This window comes from Nannobrachium achirus, assembly GCF_963921795.1.
Source record: "Nannobrachium achirus genome assembly, chromosome: 13".
Classification (NCBI taxonomy): Eukaryota; Metazoa; Chordata; class Actinopteri; order Myctophiformes; family Myctophidae; genus Nannobrachium; species Nannobrachium achirus.
The window spans coordinates 18,092,043-18,114,606 of NC_137833.1; the positions used below are offsets into that span (position 1 = coordinate 18,092,043).

Here is a 22,564-nt window from a genome sequence, read left to right on the forward strand (position 1 = left end):
AGGAATGGTTTGGCTGCAGCTTGCAAACCCTGCTACGTGACAGCAGAAGATCAAGAGCACTGGAGATCCCTGACTGCCCAAGCATCCACCAAGACACCCCTACGGCCCCCTAGGCCAGTGGTTCTCAAACATTTTTGGCTGCAGTTGCCCCTTATACTGATTTCTGAAGCTGAGTACCCCTTCCCCTGATTACACCATTTTGCTTAGAAAAATGTACGTAAAAAGTCCGGTTCCCATGCCAATATGTTCAAAATAAAACAGCATAATGGCAAATAAACATTGCTTTCTATTCAATAACAGCTGTACTAGTTAAGGTATTGATGTAATTTGGTTTAATATTTTACAGATGAGCAGGTTCACACAAAGTCTGAATTTTTTATCATTGACCATAATACTAAAATACATATTCCCATTTTCTAGTTTTTTCTCAGTCTCCTCTGCAGTACCCCTGCGTACCCCTACTACTTCATTTGAGAAACACTGCCCTAGGCCATGGGATGAGTGAGTGAGTGAGTGAGTGATTCCTTGATATGGCCGTGGGACAAGAAACACCCCAGGCAAAAAAAATATGATTTATTAGTAATCTCTCTTAGCTCCAAAATGTTTTGACGGCTGAGAGGAGTAGAGATGAGCGAGATCAGAAGCATCAACATGACGGCGGTGTGCGCTAGTGAATCATTCTCCTCAATAAGGTTCATTATGCATAATGGCATATCAGCCTGTGCACAACTTTCCCCCAGTCACAGTGTTAAACTATAAAATGAATGAGGCACATTACTTTAGATGACAAGCCGGCATAGAGTTTCGTTTAGTCAACTGTACAGTACGTGCGCGCTTATATGAAAATACACACACACAGTGGCCAAGAATGTCATCATCTCAGTCATGCGTTAAAATTTGATTTAGGGCCCTTTAGAATGGCAATCAGAAATGAGAGCTTAGCTGAACACGTGAGATTGAATCAGGACCTATTTTATTCATTTTCTCCCCCGCAGAATTGCACTGTGTCATTGAGGCAAAGTCACCAGACAGAGAAGGTCCAAGGGATTCTATCAGAATAACTAGATTTTCTCGCACTTTCTATTGCAACACAAACAGCCGGTCGAATTGCACATTGGTTATCGATTCTGTGCAATGCATTCAGGTTAAATTATATTGGTTAATACTAAATAACGAAATGATTCCAAATGGGCTAACTGCCAAAACATTCTTCTACTGTGCATCCTTTTAAGAAAAGCTTTATTCTTTTGACATTTAATTACACTGGCATTATCCAATGTAACATTATTCATCATATACCATACAGTAAATGTCATATCAATTAGCATTTGTCTCTCCTATTCGCTGATTAACTTGGATTACATTATTTAAATAATAGATTGTTCATTCGATCGATAGATTGATCAATGACCTGGTTCTGTGAGGAAGCCAAGGAGAAAGGGTGCATTTATTCTCTCGAAATACATATTTTCTCCACATCCTCTTCTGCAGTTGTCGAAAAAGTACTCACATATTTTACTTAGGTAAAAGTATCAATACTGCAATATAGAAATACTCTGTTATAAGTAAAAGTCCAGGATTAAAAATTTACTGAAAAGTATGAAAGTATTGGCATCAAAATGTACTGAAAATGTACAAAATGTTTGAAAATAGCAAATCTACAAGTTGTGAGCTTGTAGATTGGCTGTTTTCAAATAGCGTAGGTATAAAATAGGGCTAAAGTGGTTAATGTATGTTTTATAATATTGTAATTTATATCTGCAAAGTAACTAGTAACTAAAGTTTTTAAATAAATGTAGTGGAGTAAAAGTACAATATTTGCCTCTGAGATGTATTGGAGTAGAAGTATTGAAAATTGGAAATACTCAATTAAAGTACAAACACCTCACAATTGTACTTAAAGGGATATTTCGCTTTCAAAGAAACTTCATTTTATTTTATTGTCTAATCAGGCTTTTATGAACACCCTGAACAGATTTTAATATTTAGATATTTGTCAAACGGCTTCTGATCTGCACCAGAGCAGGGAGAGGAGAGCCTAGAAAGGGAGGGGAGGAGCAGAGGATCTTCTCGTCTGTTTGACAAGTAAGGGTGCATGTGAGGTCAAAACAGCGGTTTGGTTGGTCTCAGGACGTTGTGCAAACACAATCCAATAAAAAAATACTAACTTTGAAGCTAAAGAAATAACCGCACTAGCCTAAGGACTATCTACTGTACTCTGTTAGTTATGAGAGGGCCCGAAATCTAGCAACAGGGGCATCCGAAATCTAGCAACAGTTGCAGCTATGAAGAAAATCGACTAAAGCAGGTATGAAGGGGTATGATAAAAGGCAGATTTAACCCTATATGTGTTTTGGTCTGAACGTTCACCCCCAAAATGACTTTTTTTCTATTGATTACTCATGCCATGGAGAGTAGAGTTCAATAATAATAATCAAAAATTTGATTCGAGTAAATTTACCCCCATTGATTCCGGATGGGGACCCGTTTCGAAATGGGTCCCCATCCGGAACAAATGGGGGTCAATTTATTGTTATCACATTTTTGTCTTAGGAATGCGACAAAAAACTAAAAATATTTTTGAACTCTAGTCTCCATTGCGTGAGTATTCAATAGAAAAAAAGTCATTTTGGGGGTGAACTACTCCTTTAAGTAAATGTACTTAGTTTATTTACTCCACTGCTCGCAAAATACATATTTTCTCCACATCCTCTTCTGCAGGAAACTCTGTCAAGGATTAGAACCTGTCCACATCAAAGAGCGTGCTCAGCCAATAATCACTTTTACTGTGGAACGTTTAAGTGGCATCTGCAGCCACTCACTTATCATTAGAATGTCAATTGACACAAAGCTCCCATTTGACAAGCGTTGCTCCCTAAGTCACATGTTGTGTGTTTCTCAACCTGTGGGTCGGGACCCCTAGGGGGGGTCTCCAAATTATCACAACGCGAGGTGTTGTGATAATTTTCACAATAGAACCGTGTTATACAAAATGTAATGCCTCAACTCTTAGTGCTCGTCAGGGTGGGGGGTCAACAGTTAAAATATGGTTATTTTGGGGGTCGCAGCCTGAACACGCACGCACGCGCGCACACACACTCACTCACATATGACAAACCAGTCATTATATATGCATATATAAATGTGGATTTTACTACAGCGGATGGTTGTGAAATGTCATAGTTTCCGTTTCTCAGGGAGAAAGTATTTCCATGGTGATGATATCAGTTGCCTAGCAATCTCTCCTGCCACGCTATTTTATTATTTAACATAAAGAGTAAAATCCTCCACATGATTCAGTATGGTGTGTAGAACCTATAAACGGAGTCCTCGCGGCCACTTCATCCATCGTTTGGTTAACTAGACAATCCTCATTGCGATAGGAAACCATTTGACAAACCAGATAACAATGAGTAATGATCACCTGAAGTTACAGCCAAAATTCGGTCGTAGCACGCTCACGTGCAAGGCTCCCTTGATGGAATTAGTTTAAATGAGGCGTGCATGAACACACGCCACAGCCATACGCATGCACGTGCACGCACGCAGGCGCACACACGCACACACACACTCGCACGTGCGCACACACACCTACACATACACACACACACACCTTATGGCATGTTTGTCTGTTTCTGCCTCCAGCGAGGTCGTCCTCTCCAACATCGATGTGAGCGTCGCCGGGACCTGGGAGTGCCAGGTGACCAGTTCCCGTGGCAACAGGTCTCGTCAGATGGAGATTGTTGTTCTGGAGACCTCTGCGCTGTACTGCCCTGCCGACAGAGTCAGCAACAACAAGGGAGACTTCAGGTGAGCGGCCTCGTCGCGGTCACATCCAGGTGACCTAATGAGCAAGTGGCCTTGCACGCTAAATGTTGCACTCTCGGCTCTTATTTCTCCTTTCAGCCTTATTGTGAAAGAGCTAACAGATCGACAGTGTGCAGTATAGCTATTGAAGACTTCACATTCTAATCTGGTAAAAGTACATTTAAGCTACACTGTTGTCTTTTAGTATTTGATTTGATTTCCAAAGACCATGAGCTCCACAGCAAGCATTTAAAAGCCCATTATTGCACGCAGATATCTTATCGTCACTGTCGAGCAGAAACCTTGTATCTCCAAGTTTCAAATTTGTAAGTAAAGGCCTGCTTCATCATACAAGACTGTCACACAAAACGAGTGAAAATAGCTGATCTACAGTACAAGCACACAACGCCTCGCACCGCGAGGTGTTGTGTGCTTGTAGAGCAGCTATTTTCACTATTTTAAATCTTATTTAAAATGATAAATACAACTGTTTTGGACATACATACTTGTAGAGCAGCTATTTTCACTATTTTAAATCATCTTTAAAATGATAAATACAACTGTTTTGGACATACAAGGTTTCCACCCAACACCAACGTTATGACTGCTTTTCCGAGTGCGGTTCGTGAACAGCCGCGGCCAACTTCCTTGTGATTCTGCAAGAACTTTAACCTCACAAAAGACTATGCCTAATCCAATCCCTAACCTTAACCTAACAAAAAAAACTATGCCTATAATCCTAACCTCACATCAACATTTGTTGGGACCTGCTTTGGAGTATTAAAAAAAGAGAAGTACAGTACAGTGAGATTTGAAACTGTGAGCGTGGGAACACGGACCTGACATCTTGACACAGTGACCTAAAGCTTGTTGTTCCGTAATGGTTTTTCGTGTTAATTGAATTTCACACACCTTCTTTCTGCCAGAAATCACACGGTCCCCTGTCTGTCAGAAAGGCACCCGAAAGGGGGGCCTGCCCCCTTTCTAATAGAATCCCTTAGGGCAGTGGTTCTCAACCTGTGGGTCGGGACCCCCAGGGGGGGTCCCTAAATTATTTTGGGGGGTCCCCATATGATTAAATTAATGTGTAACACTGTTTTCTCACTCAACAGTAAACAAACCAACATAAAGTGTATATAGACGGTGTCTGCACATTTCTAAAGTGACAATTTAAGGACTTTTTAATACCACTAAAATGACAAATTAAACATTGGCCATTAGAGGCAGAAATTGTGAAAATAGCCGAGCTACATGCTCACTGTGAGCATGTAGATCTGCTATTTTCACAATAGAACTGTGTTATATAAAATGTAATGCATCAACTCTTAGTGCTTGTCAGGGTGTGGGGGTCTCCAGTTAAAATATGATTATTTTGGGGGTCGCGACCTGAAACGTTTGAGAACCCCTGCCTCAGGGCAAACCTCTCCCTCTCTGCACGGATCGTCGCCGCGTAAACCGCGGGAGTTCGATTTGAATGAGGACAACAACAAGGAAGATGAAGTGAGTGAAAAAAGCCACGTCCTTGTGTCTGGAGTGCTGTTTGCCAACGATCAGCCATGTGTTAGGCATATCAATGAACACTAGATAAATTAGCACTCCACGGAATTGATTGAAGGACTGTAAAAATGTCCTTCAGTAACAAAACAACAAAACATCACAATATGTCACTCGCTGTGTCACTCACTGCCTGGAGGGGACAGCCACACACACGCACACACGCACGCACACACGCACACACGCACACACACACACACGCACACACACACACACACACACACACACACACACACACACACACACACACACACACACACACACACACACACACACACACACAGGCCTTGTCCTCCATCAATCTTCTTACTCCTTGTGCCCCACGCCTTCGGTCCACCTCTCACTGCGCTGCCCCAGGCCCGAGCACCCCCTAACCCCCACCCCCCATGGGTGTGTTAGTCGTTGTACTTTACAGCCCACTTCCAGTGCAGCGAGCGCAGGGGCCTTTGTTTCTGCCGAGAACCGACGTAATGGCCTGGAAAATGAGCCCCCTTTTTCTTTTCTTTTCTTTTTTTTTTGGGGGGGGGGGGGTTGTGGGGGAATATTAGTGCCATTTATTACTAAGTAGCCACTAATGCTGCAACGAGAGGGGACGGAGAGAGAGAGAGAGAGAGAGACTGAAGAGAGAGAAGGATGGGGGTTTGAAGGAAATCATCGTTGTTGGGTGGGCACCTTGCATGTCCAAAACCGTATTTATAATTTTTTTAACGATTTATGCGAGGCGTTGTGTGCTTGTAGATCTGCAATTTTCTCTCGTTTTGAGCGACAGTCTTGTGTGATGAAGCATTGCTTTACTTTCCGAAAAAACGTACACGTTTGAAATTTGGAGATACAAGGTTTCTGCCTGACAGTGACGAAATGCAGGTTCCCATCATCAGAACAGATTACCTGCCACCTCCGTTTGCACCTCTTTTATTTTCATTTAGATAGAGTTGAGAGCCTTGCATTAAGCATCTTAAACTGCTGACCTGCAGGGGGGATTTTGACTTTGGCTTTAAATGAGGAAATTCGCCCTGAGAGAGAGAAAGAGAGAGAGAGAGAGAGAGAGAGAGAAGTCACACACCTCGGACAGGCCAGTCAATATGAACACATACAACAGAAATCAATGCTCTGTTCTTCACCATCTGATATTTGACGCTAACTAGGCGTGACTTGATTGCTTGAGCTTTTTACATCCAAAAGATCTTCGTTCCATCGCCCTCAGTCCCTGACATTTGCATTACACTCCAGTCATTTAGTCGATGCCAGATGCAGCCATCTAGAGACATCACAATGCATGTTATTTTCTCTGACATTAAAGGCAACTAATGGGCATTCATGGGCATTCATTGCCTGGTACCCACACAAACCCCATAGAATCATCCAGGGTCACGGTGTCTCCTGTTTAATGCCAGTAAAGCAGCTCAAGGGGGCGCCCTTGTGACTCAAGCCAATACAGTGGTCCTCATACAGCCTAATAAAGGCCTAATAAAGTTTGTTCGACTGTACCTCAAAACCTGTGGAGCACTTGTCTTCCTCTCTCTCTCTCTCTCTCTCTCTCTCTCTGCTCTAAATTTCATTAAAAGAAACAGCAATACGCATCTGTAACTAAACCTGCAATCTGGTCCATGCAGTGGAACATCTCTAAATCAGGGGTCTTCAACGTTTTCAGGCCAAGGACCCCTTAGTTGAGAGAGAGATGAAGCAGGGACCCCCACAACCTGTTCATAGATTCCATGTAGTTTCATCGTTTGACAGCAGTGTATTTTGGATTCATGTCAATTTGTGTTTTCAGGTATCTAACCACTTGAAGCGTCAATACTTAATAAACTTGACTTTTGACTATGTACTTAGTCTGCTCTTTTTTCCCCTCTACACCAAACCTCTTTGCAGAAAATAGCTTGTCAAAGTTCTCAGGATATGGACATTAGTTGAAAAGGAGAAAAAAGGTTTCTATCACACAAAGATTTGAAGGACCCCCTGAAGTAACGCTGAGGACCCCCTAGGGGTCCCGGACCCCCTGTTGAAGACCTCTGCTCTAAATTCCTAACATTGACGTTAAGAAGACGTTAATGTCTGATATCGGGCCAAAAGAAAGGTGCACACGTACACAACAAATCTTCAGTGAGGAATGCCTTGTCAAAAAAACATCAAGTGCAAAGTAATTGTTAAAAATTGGTAGCAGCACCACGGCCCACAACTGCAGCAGGTTGACAGATGCCTTACTTTGCCCTATCATTTATCACTGGCACACACATGGGAGGAGAGACTGATGTACTGACATACTGTACAGTAATACAGTGGTACCCTACCTGTTTTCCTTGGTTCCATCCCTCCCCCCAGGGGTGTCGCATCAAATTCTGGGCCCCATGGGTACAAGGATTCACTGTGGGGCCCCCCATGAATGTTCTTCATAGGAGGAGGAGGGGGTTTAACCCATTTAGACTGGGAACGCATTATTACGCGCTATTTTGTGCTTTAAGTATTGAAAAATAGCAGATCTACAAGCGCAGCTTGTAGATCTGCTATTTTTGTTGAAGTCTTTGAATATTTTTTACCCGGTTCTGTAAATGTTTTCTAAATCCTTCTAAGGTTTTTTTTCTTTTTTCTTTTTTTTGGGGGGGGAAAAAACATATTTTTCTATGTCAGTGGTGCTCAAACCTTTTCATGTGAAGGACCCCCAAAATGTTGTGTATTTGGCCACGGACCCCCATTTCAAAATATTTCGTTTCAGAGACCCCCCAGAAGCAAAATTTTAGTTACAAATGTTCGCTTAAAAAATACATATATTCATAGATTTGCACACATTTTCACAACGCTGTGAGCTTGTATATCTGCTATTTTTCAATAGCTAAAGTATAAAATAATTAAGTCTTTCCCCCCCCCCCCCCCCCCCCCCCCCTTGTGACGCCCCTGGATCCATGTGGACTGATTTGCATGTCCTTCTCTTTGGCAGGTGGCCGAAGACCCTGGCTGGCATCCTGGCCTTCCTGCCCTGTGCCCCCGCCACCTTTGGCTCGGCCCCCCACCCGTCGGGCAGCGCTCCTCCTCACTCTGCCACTCAGAGGGAGAAGAAGGCGTGGCGCCGCTGCGACCGCGGCGGCCGCTGGGCAGAGGAGGACTACACCCAGTGCCCCTATGCCAGCGAACTGACCCGCGTGCTGCACCAGCTCACCCAGGTCTTTACTGTACCATTATTTTCTTTTCGATTCTTAGCGATTATTCTATCAGGGTTCCCACGGTCATGAAATTCCTGGAAATATTTTGAAAATAGAAAAATATTTTTCCAGTACTGGAAAAGTTTTGGAATTGATCAAGGGTCCTGGATGGTTCTGGAAAAAATAGCTATGCATTGTCTTTGGTTATTGATTTTGTTAATACCTCTGAAATGACAAATTAAACATTGGCCAAATTGTCAAACATTAGAGGCAGAAATTGTGAAAATAGCTGATCTACATGCTCATAACGCCTCGCAACGCGAGATGTAGATCGGCTATTTTCACAATAAAACCGTCTTATACAAAATTCCTCTACTCTTAGTGCTCGTCAGGGTGCCCGGGTCCCCAGTTCAAATATGATTATTTCTGGGGTCACGGCCTGAAAAGGTTGAGAACCACTGCCATACACTACCTGTCTTTGGGCATTGCGCATAGGAGTAAGCGACTCCTTATTGAGCTGAATTATTGTTATATAGTCCTGGAAATCGGGTTAAATATTCTGGAAAAGTTTTGGAAAAGTTTTGGAAATTAATTGGTAAAGATGTGTGGGAACCCTGACTGTACCATTATTTTCTTTGTGATTCTTAAGCGATTATTCTATAGATTTCTTTCTCCCAATATGTGTGTGTGTGTGTATGTATATATATATATGTATACAGCAGGGGTATTCAACATTTTCAGGACGAGGACCCCTTAGTTGAGAGAGAGAGGAAGCAGGGACCCCCACAACCTGTTCATAGATTCTATATATTTTCATTGTTTGACAGAACGTTTGATCATCAGTGTATTTTGGATTCATGTCAATTTGTATTAGCGATTATTCTATTGATTATTTTCTCCCAACGTGTGTGTGTGTGTGTGTGTGTGTGTGTGTGTGTGTGTGTGTGTGTGTGTGTGTGTGTGTGTGTGTGTGTGTGTGTGTGTGTGTGTGTGTGTGTGTGTGTGTGTGTGTGTGTGTGTGTGTGTGTGTGTGTGTGTGTGTGTATGTGTGTGTGTGTATATATATATATATATATATATACTGTGTATATATATATATATATATATATATATATATATATATATACACATATATATATACAGTGTAAACACATTTATATATCAATGAATCAAATAACGTGTTATTCAAGTGAATACTTAATTGCCCAAGAGCGTTGTTCAAAATCTGTGAAAATAGCAGATCTACCTACCCACAACGTGTCGCGACGCGTTGTGAGCTTGTAGATCGATTTTCACTCTTTTGTTTGAGCTTGTAGATTGGCTATTTTCACTATTTATAAACTAAATTAAAAATAATTTCTAAAATGAGGGATTGCCAATTATTTTCATAGCGGTTGCACCTGTACAATCAGTTACACATGGGCAGAAGAAATGCACCATACATTTCCAAAATAATAGCTCTGGCATAATTTGTGTGTGTGTGTGTGGGTGTGGGTGTGGGTGTGTGTGTGTGTGTATGTGTGTGCGCGCGCGCGCGTGTGTGTGTGTGTTTGTTTTTTAGGTCACACCATCTTAAAATAAACACAGTGTTCTTTAACAATTGGATTCTTTTCTTCTTTTCTTTTTTTCAATGAAAAAAGTTGGTGTTCTTTAAAGCTTTTTTTTAGCTCTAAAAAACTGTTTTGACCACTGGGGCTGTTGTATGCCTACTGGCAGATGCTGTCATTCATTCCTCAATGACATTAATGGCTTATAGTGTTAAAGACTTTATCATGTCCCCTAGCTATTGGTATCTGTTGAAGTCTCTCATTTTTATCTTGTGAGTTCTTCTCTATTGACTTCCTAGAAAGGTAAGATGCAGCCCAGAGTTCTGGAGAATGAAGTACCTTATACTCCTTCCCCAAGTCTGACTGCAGCAAAACACTTTGCTGAAAAACAAAATAAGAGTTCATAGATATACATAAAAATAAAAATAAACAATGTTATAGCCTTTTTTAATGTTAACTGTGTCAGCTCTCTCATAACTGTGCCACCTCCATAGTCAACAGACCGTAAAATGGCAACGACTTATGACTTTGCAAACAGGCCATGCCTCAGACAGCCCTATATAGTCACTGTTCATTCAATCGCCAATAATGTAGGCCAAGTTGGTTAGTCGAAGGCACTCTCTAGTATATTTAAGTATACTTTTGTCAATTGGAAGATATAATGACAATTTGTGTGACAGTTACACTGCAGACCTTGTTTTAACACCGACGAATTAACCCCTTATTTTATGAAACCTTTTCCTTGTTAATCCAGATGACCATCAATACTTCCAATGCTCAGCCTTTGGGCCGGCAGTTAGTGGCTTTCACCAGCAGGGCGGCACACTTCACCGATGTCATGGACGTCATCTTTGTCACACATCTAGTGGAGAGGCTGACACGGCTGCTGGAACAACGCCGAGATGTAAGGAGGAGCACGTACTCGTGCACACCACACACACAACCACACTCAGGGGTGTCTCACAAAATTCTGGGCTCTGGGTACTTTAACTATTGAAAAATAGCAGATCTACAAGCTCACAGCGCGGCACCGAGTGCCGTGCTGCGACCTTGTCCTTCTAAGGTTTTTTGAAAAACCTATGTTTTGATGTCAGTGGTGCTCAAACTATTTCATTTGAAGGACCCCCAAAATGATATGTATTCGGCCACGGACCCCCATCTCAAAAAATATTTAGTTCCAGGGACCCCCCAGAAAGCTAAATTTGAGTTGCAAATGTTCGCTTAAAAAATGCATATATTCAAAGATTTGCACATATTTTCACGACTTTTCAAAAATAGCAGAACTACAAGATTGCAGCGCGGCCCTCAGTGCCGCGCTGTGAGCTTGTATATCTGCTATTTGTCAATAGCTAAAGTATAAAATAATTTAGGCCCCTCCACCTTGGGCCCTGGTAACTCAGTCCCACTTTCCCCACCCTTGTGACGCCCCTGCACACCACACACACAACCACACTCTCTGCCCCAATGCTTTATAACGTGCCTGACCACCGCCTCATTGTCCATTCCAAGAACGAACGCCGTAAAGAAAGCCAAAAACTGTTGCCTTTGGACGGGCTGTTTATAGTGCAGTGAATGTCATAGACTGTATGAATGTATGCATGAGGCTCTGGTCGCTGGCTAGCCTACTTGACTCCAGCTCCAAAGTCCCAGACCCTGGCTGCTAATTTCCCCATTTCAGTTGCAACGGCAATCTGCTAACATGCAATTTAGGGGCACTGCACATTATTGTTAGCCATTCTTCCTGTCCCCAAGATTATTTATGCATCTCCTCCTCGCTCAGACGTTTTCTGAAAGCCATGATTTGCCGTTGCCCTTAAGGAGGACGAGGGCAAGAATAAACATCTGAGGTGCAGGCGGGGAACGGTTGATGAGCACAACTCTAAATGCATGGTACCCAGGGGCGTCACAAGGGGGGGGGGGGGGTGTGACTGAGTTACTAGGGCCCAAGGTGGAGGGGCCTTCATACTTTGGCTATTGAAAAATAGCAGATATACAAGCTCACAGCGCGGCACCAAGTGCTGCTCTGCGAGCTTGTAGATCTGCTATTTTTTCGTGAGAAAAAGTCGTGAAAATGTGTGCAAATCTTTGAATAGCGGTATATGTATTTTTAAGCGAATATTTGTGACTCAAATTCTGTGGGGTCCCTGGAACTAAATATTTTGAGATGGGGGATTTTGAGATGGAACTTTCACGATTTTTCAAAAATACCGCGCTGTGAGCTTGTAGATCTGCTATTTTTCAATAGCCTAGTTAAAGCACAAAATATTGCGTAATAATGTGTTCCCAGTCTAAATGGGTAAACCCCCTCCCTCTATGAAGAACATTCATGGGGGGCCCGCAGTGAATCCTTGAACGCACGTCCCCAAAATTTGGTGCGACACCCCTGATGGTACCCACAGGCTCTCCAGAGCTCAATCTGAGTAGGTGAAAAGCGAACCGCAGCGCACTGCCTGGGGAGATAGGCTATCTGAGGCTGACTGTAAAGCCGTGGCAACACGCTGCAATTTCTCGGCTTAGGAGCAGAGGTTCCTAAAACTGATTCAGCTCGAGACCCAAAAGATACATTTGGTGTCTCCCTGGGAGCTTGTAGATGTCTCTCTTTTTCACACACGCACGCACGCACGCACGCACACACACACACACACACACAAACCAAAATAGGGAATGTTTTCCCTTACATTCTGAAAAATGTTAGTTTAGAATGAAAAATATAATTATTTGTAGGAGACATATGAAAAAATATTATTTTTTACTTACAGCCCGTGACCCAAGACGTGAAACACTGGCTTAGAGCCTTCAATCGATTCCAGACAGCTTAACATTTTCCTCTCATCCTCCTCCCTTTTGCTTACAGTACGGTGATGATGGACCTGAATGACAATTACAGTCATGAAGATGTATTCTTTTTTGGGGGGTGGGTCTAGTTCCATTTTTACCTTAGGTGAACCTAGCCTCTGTCTCCCAGTGGCCATAGACAGTCGGTTGGATTTGGAAAGGTCAGGGCGCCGTGATGGGATGGGAGTTTTTTTTTTAGCTCAGTCTGTGAATAGTGCTGTAACAGCTTTAGCTCTCATTTGTTCAAAAACTCATTATAGTCGGGCTGGGCAATTAACCGAAAATATATCAAAACCGATAGACCCCACTTAATGTTGTTGGTTCAGCAAGTAATTGAGAAGCGTGTGTGTGTGTGTGTGTGTGTGTGTGTGTGTGTGTGTGTGTGTGTGTGTGTGTGTGTGTGTGTGTGTGTGTGTGTGTGTGTGTGTGTGTGTGTGTGTGTGTGTGTGTGTGTGTGTGTGTGTGTGTGTGTGTGTGTGTGTGTGTGTGCACGTGCGTCCTATAGTACCTGTCCTGTCTCACTGTCTGATGTGCCACAGAAATAATCTTAAATAAAAAATAAGATGGGTGACATTAATCCCCCTGTGAAAATGTCACTTTAACATGTGGAATCAGAATCAGGATCATCTTTATTGTCACATCACAGGTGTAAAACATTGGGTGAAATGAGTTTTTGTACAAGCTCCATGCACCGTTTTGATTGTTTCCAGAAAGGGAAAGAAAAGAAAGAATGGGAATAAAAAAAAAGAAAACGTGTCACAAACTCAAAGAGCAATCACTCTGCAGCAACAGTGAAAAGTAGGTGTGAATGACATGACATGTCGTCCCGAGGAAGTGATTATGCCCCATTGGAGCTGCTAATCTAAATTAAATCTTACCATAATGAATGAAACCCCTGTATTGTCATTCTGACTGCAGATTATTATGAATGTGTCTGTTGCAGGAATGATGTGTGTGTGTGTGTGTGTGTGTGTGTGTGTGTGTGTGTGTGTGTGTGTGTGTGTGTGTGTGTGTGTGTGTGTGTGTGTGTGTGTGTGTGTGTGTGTGTGTGTGTGTGTGTGTGTGTGTGTGTGTGCGTGCGTGTGTGTGCGTGTGCGTGTGTCGAAGCACACAACAGTTATTGATTGATTGAAGACTTTATTAGAAGTTTGCATAGAAAAAGGTACAGTTTCATGACGGTACAGTTCACTGGTACAAGGTCAACTAAAAGGAGATCCTAGAAAAGACTAAGCTTATTTCCTTAGGAAACCATTGAAGTATCTCATATAACATTGAATGACAGACGGATAGAACACAGTACTATGCAGTAGATATAGTAAAAAAAAAAGAAAAATACATAAAAATAAAATAAACAGTGCAAAAATATATACAGTAGGTAAATACAAAGAAGGGTTAGAGGAGGCTGGGCTAGGTTTGTTATTGCCAGTTGCGAATGGCTGCCGCCTGTAAGTGGTTTTTCAAGGCGATTTTAAAGGATGCTAGGGAACCACACTACTCGCACGTGTTGCGCGTGTGTGTGTGTGTGTGTGTGTGTGTGTGTGTGCGTGCGTGCGTGCGTGTGCGTGCGTGCGTCGAAGCACACAACAGTTATTGATTGATTGAAGACTTTATTAGAAGTTTGCATAGAAAAAGGTACAGTTTCATGACGGTACAGTTCACTGGTACAAGGTCAACTAAAAGGAGATCCTAGAAAAGACTAAGCTTATTTCCTTAGGAAACCATTGAAGTATCTCATATAACATTGAATGACAGACGGATAGAACACAGTACTATGCAGTAGATATAGTAAAAAAAAAAAAAAAATACATAAAAATAAAATAAACAGTGCAAAAATATATACAGTAGGTAAATACAAAGAAGGGTTAGAGGAGGCTGGGCTAGGTTTGTTATTGCCAGTTGCGAATGGCTGCCGCCTGTAAGTGGTTTTTCAAGGCGATTTTAAAGGATGCTAGGGAACCACACTACTCGCACGTGTTCATGTACACCATACATGGGCAACTGGCGGCCTGGGGCCCACATGCGGCCCCCACCTTCACTTAATGTGGCCCGCAGGTTAATATCAGAACACTGATATGTTATTGATTTCAGCCGTTATAATTCCAACCATGCAAACATGACCCGCTTTAATTACTTTAGTCTATATTAGTAGCTTAATGACTAGTATTTAATCATTTTTTATGTTCAATGTTTTTGTATTTAAGTTCATAAAGTCAACAGAAGAACATATAAATGCATTTGAAATTAACTAAAAATAATGTACTTTTCAGGATTCAAAAAAATAAAAATAAAAAAAGGTAAAAATAATCCAGGATAGCCAATTCAAAAATAGCCGATCTACAAGCTCAAAACACGCGTTTTGAGCTTGTAGATCTGCTATGTTTTTCCTATATGCATTGTGGCCCTCTGGAGTGAGTGTGAAAATATAGCTTCCCTCTCCAGTATCAAAGTTGCCCACGCCTGATGTACACCCTGTGTGTGTGTGTGTGTGTGTGTGTGTGTGTGTGTGTGTGTGTGTGTGTGTGTGTGTGTGTGTGTGTGTGTGTGTGTGTGTGTGTGTGTGTGTGTGTGTGTGTGTGTGTGTGTGTGTGTGTGTGTGTGTGTGTGTGTGTGTGTGTGTCCACAGTTGGGGGACTACATATCGGACATAGCCAGTAACATGATGCTGGTGGAGGAACACATCCTGTGGATGGCGCAAAACGAGGCCAGGGCGTGCACGCGCATCGTGCAGTGTGTGGAGCGCATCGCTGACCTGGCCCTGACCAAAGACCACCAGGCCATCTCCAAGGTACACACACACACACACACACACACACACACACACACACACACACACACACACACACACACACACCACCCACACTGATGTGGCCCTGACCAAATACCACCAGGCCATCTCCAAGGCACACACACCACCCACACGGCAGCTGCACACTCTCGCAGACTGAGGTCAAAGGTTGATCGCGTGGCAATCCCCTCGCCGCAACTCTTCATCTCGCCCGTTTGGATAATGAGAAGTTAATTTGGCCTGTGCTGATAGCTGGCATGCGGTACAGGAAAGATAAAAAACAATCCCTTTTCCTTATTTCCTCTGGCCCCACTTAGCTTGCAGTCACACTGACTAAGTCCATCTGATAAATGAATAATATGGAAATGTAAAATGTAATATCGTCACTGTCGGGCAGAAACCTTGTATCTCCAAGTTTCAAATTTGTATGTTTTTTTGTAAATTAAGGCCCTACTTCATCATACAAAAGTGTCGCACAAAAGTAGTGAAAATAACAGATCTATAAGCACACAACGCCTCGCAACGCGAGGCGTTGTGTGCTCAATAGAGACAAAATCAAATTACAATTTCAATGTTGATTCTGCTACATGGACCCTACAGCATATTTATAATCAGCTGCCGTTGTATTTTCCATCCATGCATTACTCATATTACAGTATTATTACACCTTATTTTTACTCGTTTTTATCATTACTCACCCTATACTTTAACATTACTAATATTACAGCGCTACTCTCACTAAAACATCTGTAGAGTTTACATACATTGAAATATATTCATAAGATTTTGCCTATCAATTAGTGACACCTTGATGGACAATTTCTCTATTCACTATATATGTCTCCAATGAGGTCTTGAGTCTTTTTCAGTATTCAGAATGCAAATTTTCCATAGGCGGAGGTCTTTTTCAATCCTCTTTTCCTAGGTAAATGATCACAACAGGACAATTTGGTAAGAGAAATGTGATGTTTTACACTGCATTTGTGAATTTTCAGGTGTTAGCTTACATTTGGTGGATCAAGAGTAGCCACAATCATTGTAGTATTGTGTCCACAACTGTTCCAATTTGGGCATGCATTTTAGGCAGATTTTTCCCCTGGACCCCCCTGGGGTTCTTTAAATGATTTTTAAAATAATACCAAAAAAAGGAAGGTTTTGGACATACATGGTTTCCACCCGACAACGACGATATGTAACAACCATATTCTCCCTCCCTGCCTGCCTGCCTCTCTCTCTCTTCAAGGTGTCTGCCAACATCGCTCTGGAGGCCTTTTTGATCCGTCCATCTAACTTCCTCGGTCTGTCCTGCATGGCACTCCAGCAGGCCCCCTCCTCGCCCCCCCAGGGTGACAGCTCCTCCAAGGGTGACAGGGACGCCAACAGAGAGCACGGAGACGCCACGGGTGACTCGTTGCTCAACTTCAAATGCCACACAGTCAACAGCAGCGGACCGCCTGCCAGTCAGCTCAGTAAGGTACAGTGAGGGGTTAAAATAAAATGCACTACAATATAAACATTGTGAAACCTTTCCTGCTGTTAAATTCTTCCAAAGGTTGTCTGCGGGCAGGTAATTTCTTTGTTTTTCAAAGTGCTTTTTAAAAGGCCACAGTCGTTTTGTATTTTTGACACTTTAGCAGAGCTCATGGATACAAAGGAGAGAGGAAAGAGAGGAATAGTTTGTATAAAATCAATGAAGAGAAAGAGAGATGGAGTGAGTGGGAAGTTTGGACTTCCGAACGTTGAAGTACATACTGGCTACGTGGCCTCAACAATAAACTACCGTTGTGGACGCTGGCGCGGTTCAAGAGTGCGTGAGAATCACTGCGGTCTGTCCCCTTTAGTGTGTTGTTGTCCATTCATCTCTGCAGGGTGACACGCTGTTTGGGCGCCCTGGCACGCCGTAGATCAGACCCGTGATAGGTGTGCCATTGGAGGGGAGCCGCGGCTGTGAATGGGGAGGCGATTTGGGAGTCCGTGGATGTAGGCCACTCCCCTGTGATGGATACGTCGGCCTTGTGTTCCCTGTCATATTAAATCAGCTGCGGCCCCTCCGTGGCTCCGGCGCTTTGTGGCTCCTCCGCAATGACAAACCATCTATGGTACATTATGCAGAGGAAGGACAATGTGCAGGACAGCCTCCACTTGCATCAGAGGGCTGTGTGGCTTCAAATCAGATCATCTAGACCAGTGGTTCTCAAACTTGTTCATGTCAAGGACCCCCAAGTTGACACTTTATTAGTCCGCTGACCCGCATTTGAAAATACATGCCAGGGACCCCCATTAGAGAAGATTTCTATGTAGATTTCTTACTCTGTATCTGCTCCAAAACAAAACACTTTTCACCAGCCCAGGGCTAACCCAACTGAACAAGTCCAATCGAAGTCCAACTACGGGGGGAGGGGGGGCACATACCACATAGGCTCTGACAGTGTGTCGTGGGTTCGAATCCTGATCCCGATGAACTTTACTGCGTGTCACTCCCCATCTCTCTTCCCATTTCCTGTCAGTCTACCGTCTTATCAATAAAGGTAAAAAGCCCAAAATACATCTTTTAAAAATGGAATCCCGAACAGGTCCCGAACCGTCGGCACGGTGCTAACGACAACAAGTTGTCAGCAACAAACTCTATCCAACTCCTTCCACAGCCGAGTCGGGACGATATCGGCGCGATAGAGACTTGGCTATAATAGTAGAATGCATTTTTACCCATGTTTGAGACGAATTGGGGGAACGAGGTCAGATGATCTAGAGAAGTAGTTTGACATCTGGGCACTGATCTTGAAGACCAGACCTGCAGTGAGAGATGTTGCACTATGTCTTCTACCTTGAGCCAAACCAGACTATCAAAGTGAGCTGGGAGGAGGTGAGTATTTGGGGAGAGGTCCTTTTGAGGTCTACAGTTTTGTTTTTAGTGAGATGAGAAATGTTAGTGAACCATGAAAGCTCCAGCTAGAGTCCTCATTGCATTCAGGAGATCCTGCCCAAAAGAGTTTTTCACAGTTTGTTATCCAAACTATGACCAGGTTACCTCTTCTTTACTTGTGATTACATGGTCACCAATTGTGACCGCTAAGTCTTCGGACTTGCAGATGATGTTAAACGTTAGAATGGATTCAGATTTTCCAAGCTGTAATGTCAGTTTGTTCAAGTGTGGATATTGTCGAGCTCATAAGGGCTTTTTCAACATGCAATTTGTACTTGCATGAGACTAGTGCTGAGTCATCCGCGAACAGGAACAAATTGCAATTACATGCTTTTCTACCTTTTTTATTGTTAGTACAGTGGAGAGTGGGGATTGACATGCAGTAAATCTGCCACTGGGCTCAGGAATCGAACCTGGGACACAACGTCAGGCACCAAAGCCTGTGTGGTACATGCATCAACCACTTTGCTTACAATTGTACTACTATTTTAACCATTTGGTTACATTTGCACACTTTCAAAGTTAAATTAACAATGTGGATTTTACTACACACCTGTTAACACTAGCATGACGGCGGCATGACCAACTACCACACAAACAGACTTAGGTCAAATTGACCGTTGTTTTCCTGCTATTTCATTGGCCATTCGCTTCCCTCTGGGCTCAGCACGCATTGGTTTGGTAATGGTTAAATTTACACTCGAGTGAAACATTGATACATGAACACTGAGGATTTTACTTCTGTTCTTTGAAGAGCATGTATTATGAAACAGCTGCTCGTTGTTTCATAATATGTGCTTCGCTGCAGCCTGAGAGAGAGAGAGAGAGAGAGAGAGAGAAAGAGGGGTGAGCAGTTGTTGAAAGCAGCATGTTGTCCCCACAAAGTTTAAAATGGACGGACAGCAATGTTTTTATCTTTTGATCTTTGACTGACACAAACTCAGAATTATGACAATACCTCTCCAATCGTTTCATGCCTGTATAAGCACTTGTGCTTCGTTTTGAGCCCCCCCCCCCCCCACACACACACACACACGCACGCTGGGCTGCATCGCACTTTGCCGAAATAGCCTACAACATTTTAGGTTTATGGGTTCGGCTTTTATTATGAAGTTATTATAGTTATGGAGAGTTATTATAAACAAAGTATTTTTTTATTTAGAGCAGAGAGGTCGCTTTGTAATGCAGGTTCAGAGCTGACAGTGAGAGAAACAAATGATCCAATAACGTGAAACAATGGGTGGTCTGGAGGTGTGTATTCCTTCTGGCTGGGGGAGAAAAGGGGAGAAGGGTCAAAATAGCCGAAAACTAACGTCAGATGTTGGTGCTTTATTTCATATTTAGAAATAGTTTCAGATGGAGGAAAAAAACAAGAACATTTGCCTCGAGTATTTAGGAAAAGTCAGGGAAGGGGACATTTCTGGGAGCTTCATGAGTGGAGATAATCCACTTAAAAATCTCAAAATCGGTCAGAACGACCGTGCAAAGCCGTAAACACATGCACAGTGCAAAGCATAATAGTCACTCTCAGTCTCAGGTAGACCTTGCATGCCCCAAACCATTCAGAAATGGAAAAAAGGAACCTGTGACAGTGTTCCATTGGATCCAATATACAGTACAGTACAGTTATTTTTATTTCAATATACTACTTTCACAACAAAAAGGAGGAAACGATTTAAACATGAAGATACAAGGTTTCTGCGACCAGTATGCGTCTGTACTCGGTACTGTAATACTACTGTATTATACCTTCTGCATTTCATTACCTTCTCTTTGCATGGGGTTTGGGACTGATGTGCATGTATTTGCACATGTAGTGCTCTTTGTGTGTGTACTGTACATGTTAACGTCAGTGAGAGACGGCAAGGGAGAGAGAGAAAGTTTGTGTGCATGTGTGTGTACGCGTGTGTGCATACAGTATCTGTATGCCTGCTACATATCCGTCAACCCTGCTCCTCTGCGGTGAGACATGGCACGTCCCTGTGGTTTGTCAGCGATTACAGAGCTTAGTCAGGTTCTAGTTCCAGGCTCGTACGGTATGTGTGTGCGTGCATGTGTGTGTACGTGTACGTGTACGTGCGTCACTGGGACTAGAGTAACTACAGTCCCCTAGTACAGACACAACAAATTGGTTTAGGCTAATCTGCTGATGAGCTCTACGTGTGCAAACTTAAGGAGTGTTAATAGACATTATTTGTGATTAGCACACCAACCACGGACAGAGCAGCCGTTGTTGTACACTTGTATTCTGTGCTCACCGCTGGGAATCTAACCTATCGTAGATTGATTGGTGCTATAGTGTGGACAGGCAGTTGTGCACATTCATTGTACATACACACTCCTAAGCCTTGGCATGCTGTGCACCTAGCTGTCTCCAATTGACAGCGCCAAACTCCCAGTTTCACGATTAAATGAGAGTGTGTGTTGATGCCAGGGCACCATAAAACCTTTAACTGCCTAGTCTCAGAAAAGCGGCCGGTCTCTTATTGTAGCCCGGGAGAACTTCATATTTGAGCAAATATAATTCAGGATAATAAATGCCTTCAAGTATTTTGCTCTTTTGCCGGTGATAAAATCGGAATGAGACCACGGACCAATCTTGCAGTCAACTATGAGACACTTTTTGACTTTTATGGTAACAGAGTCTTGTAGCATTTTATATCTTTAAATGATCCATGAGATCACGTTGGGCTTTAGTACCGCTGCATTGCCTAGGATGCAGGTACTGTAGGAGTCTCAGACATTTTGGCGCCACATATTTCTTTCCCCTTTCAATCAGGATGTACAAATTCTGTTGTTGACCACTGAGCAGCTCGGTTGGGGGGGACTATTTCTGAAAGGTGCTTAGGATGAAACGGTATTGTTGACAGCAGGGCTTGTCTAACCTTCAGAATAGCAGTATCTACCTCTCACTTCCAACCTCTATCTCTGTCTCTCTCACATTAGTCCACAATATGGCTTGAGCATATGCGAAACAGCGCTCCAATTATTGGCGCTCTACTAAAGCCTATTGGCAGTTTACATAAGTGGCAGGTGCCGTGACATGTTGCAGTGACATTGTGTCAAATGTCAATATGCCATTGAGCAATGTGATGTCTCCATTGTGGTCTGAGGGGGTCGTGGAGTTGCTGTTGTCGCATACAGACCTCACAAGACTTTATTTTGGACCCAGAGCTGCTCTCAGTGTCATGGACCACATTAAGGGCCATTAAAGGCCATTGCATTGGACAACAATCTGTTCCAGCTGCTTACCTCTCATCAAGCCCTTAAGTGATATGGGTAACAAGCAGAAAGGTCCTCACATGGGGCGACAACACTCCCCAGTTCTCCCAGTATGAGGGAAGGCAGGCTAAGGTTTCCCAGTGAAACAGAGAAAGGGAAAGCCTTTAAGAATGCAAAGCAAAGGGTTGGTCCCTAAGGTCCTCATTACTCCTAGTAGAAAGATGAGTGATGAGGAGTTCCGAGTAAATTTGTGGAGATACTATTCTGTTAATATGTCAGCGAGACAGCGACACAGAAACAAATAATTCACATTTTGCACACGTACGCACCCACGCACGCACGCACACATTCAAGAATTTCAAATACCATCAAAAGACATGCACATTGACAGACAGGGCTTAATGTGAGAAGAGATTCAGTGAATGCTGGCGAAATCTGTTTTCAATTTCTTTCTTAGGCTGTCTTGATATTAGCCATCTTGACTCTGTTGTCACCTGGGACTTGAAATGCCGAGCAGGTATTTAAAGAGAATGTCAGGTGTTTGCAGAATGTATTGTATATACAGTGCAGTGAGGTACAGTACTGTACTGCTACAGTATTACAGTTGACATGTGTCAAATGAATGGCAGAACAGTACCGACCTCCTCATATTTTATTTGAGCTTTTCGTGCGTCTTACAGAAGTAAATGGAATGGGAAAAAAGAGGATTGCTATTTGCTACCCGGACCTAACAATGCCCATAGCTATACTGTAC

At 42.9% G+C, this 22,564-nt stretch overlaps 1 protein-coding gene across 1 annotated transcript in view; it reads left to right on the forward strand.

Annotated features, from left to right (window-relative positions):
* adgra1b (adhesion G protein-coupled receptor A1b) overlaps nt 1-22,564 on the forward strand; it is a gene marked incomplete at both ends in the record, with an annotated part of 253,321 nt that overhangs the window by 98,719 nt on the left and 132,038 nt on the right. Inside the window, 5 exons of the mRNA XM_080740224.1 lie at nt 3,646-3,810; nt 8,297-8,519; nt 10,800-10,949; nt 15,504-15,665; nt 16,909-17,139. Of these exons, the coding sequence (XP_080596350.1) occupies nt 3,646-3,810; nt 8,297-8,519; nt 10,800-10,949; nt 15,504-15,665; nt 16,909-17,139 (931 nt within the window). The remainder of the gene's footprint in view (nt 1-3,645; nt 3,811-8,296; nt 8,520-10,799; nt 10,950-15,503; nt 15,666-16,908; nt 17,140-22,564) is intronic.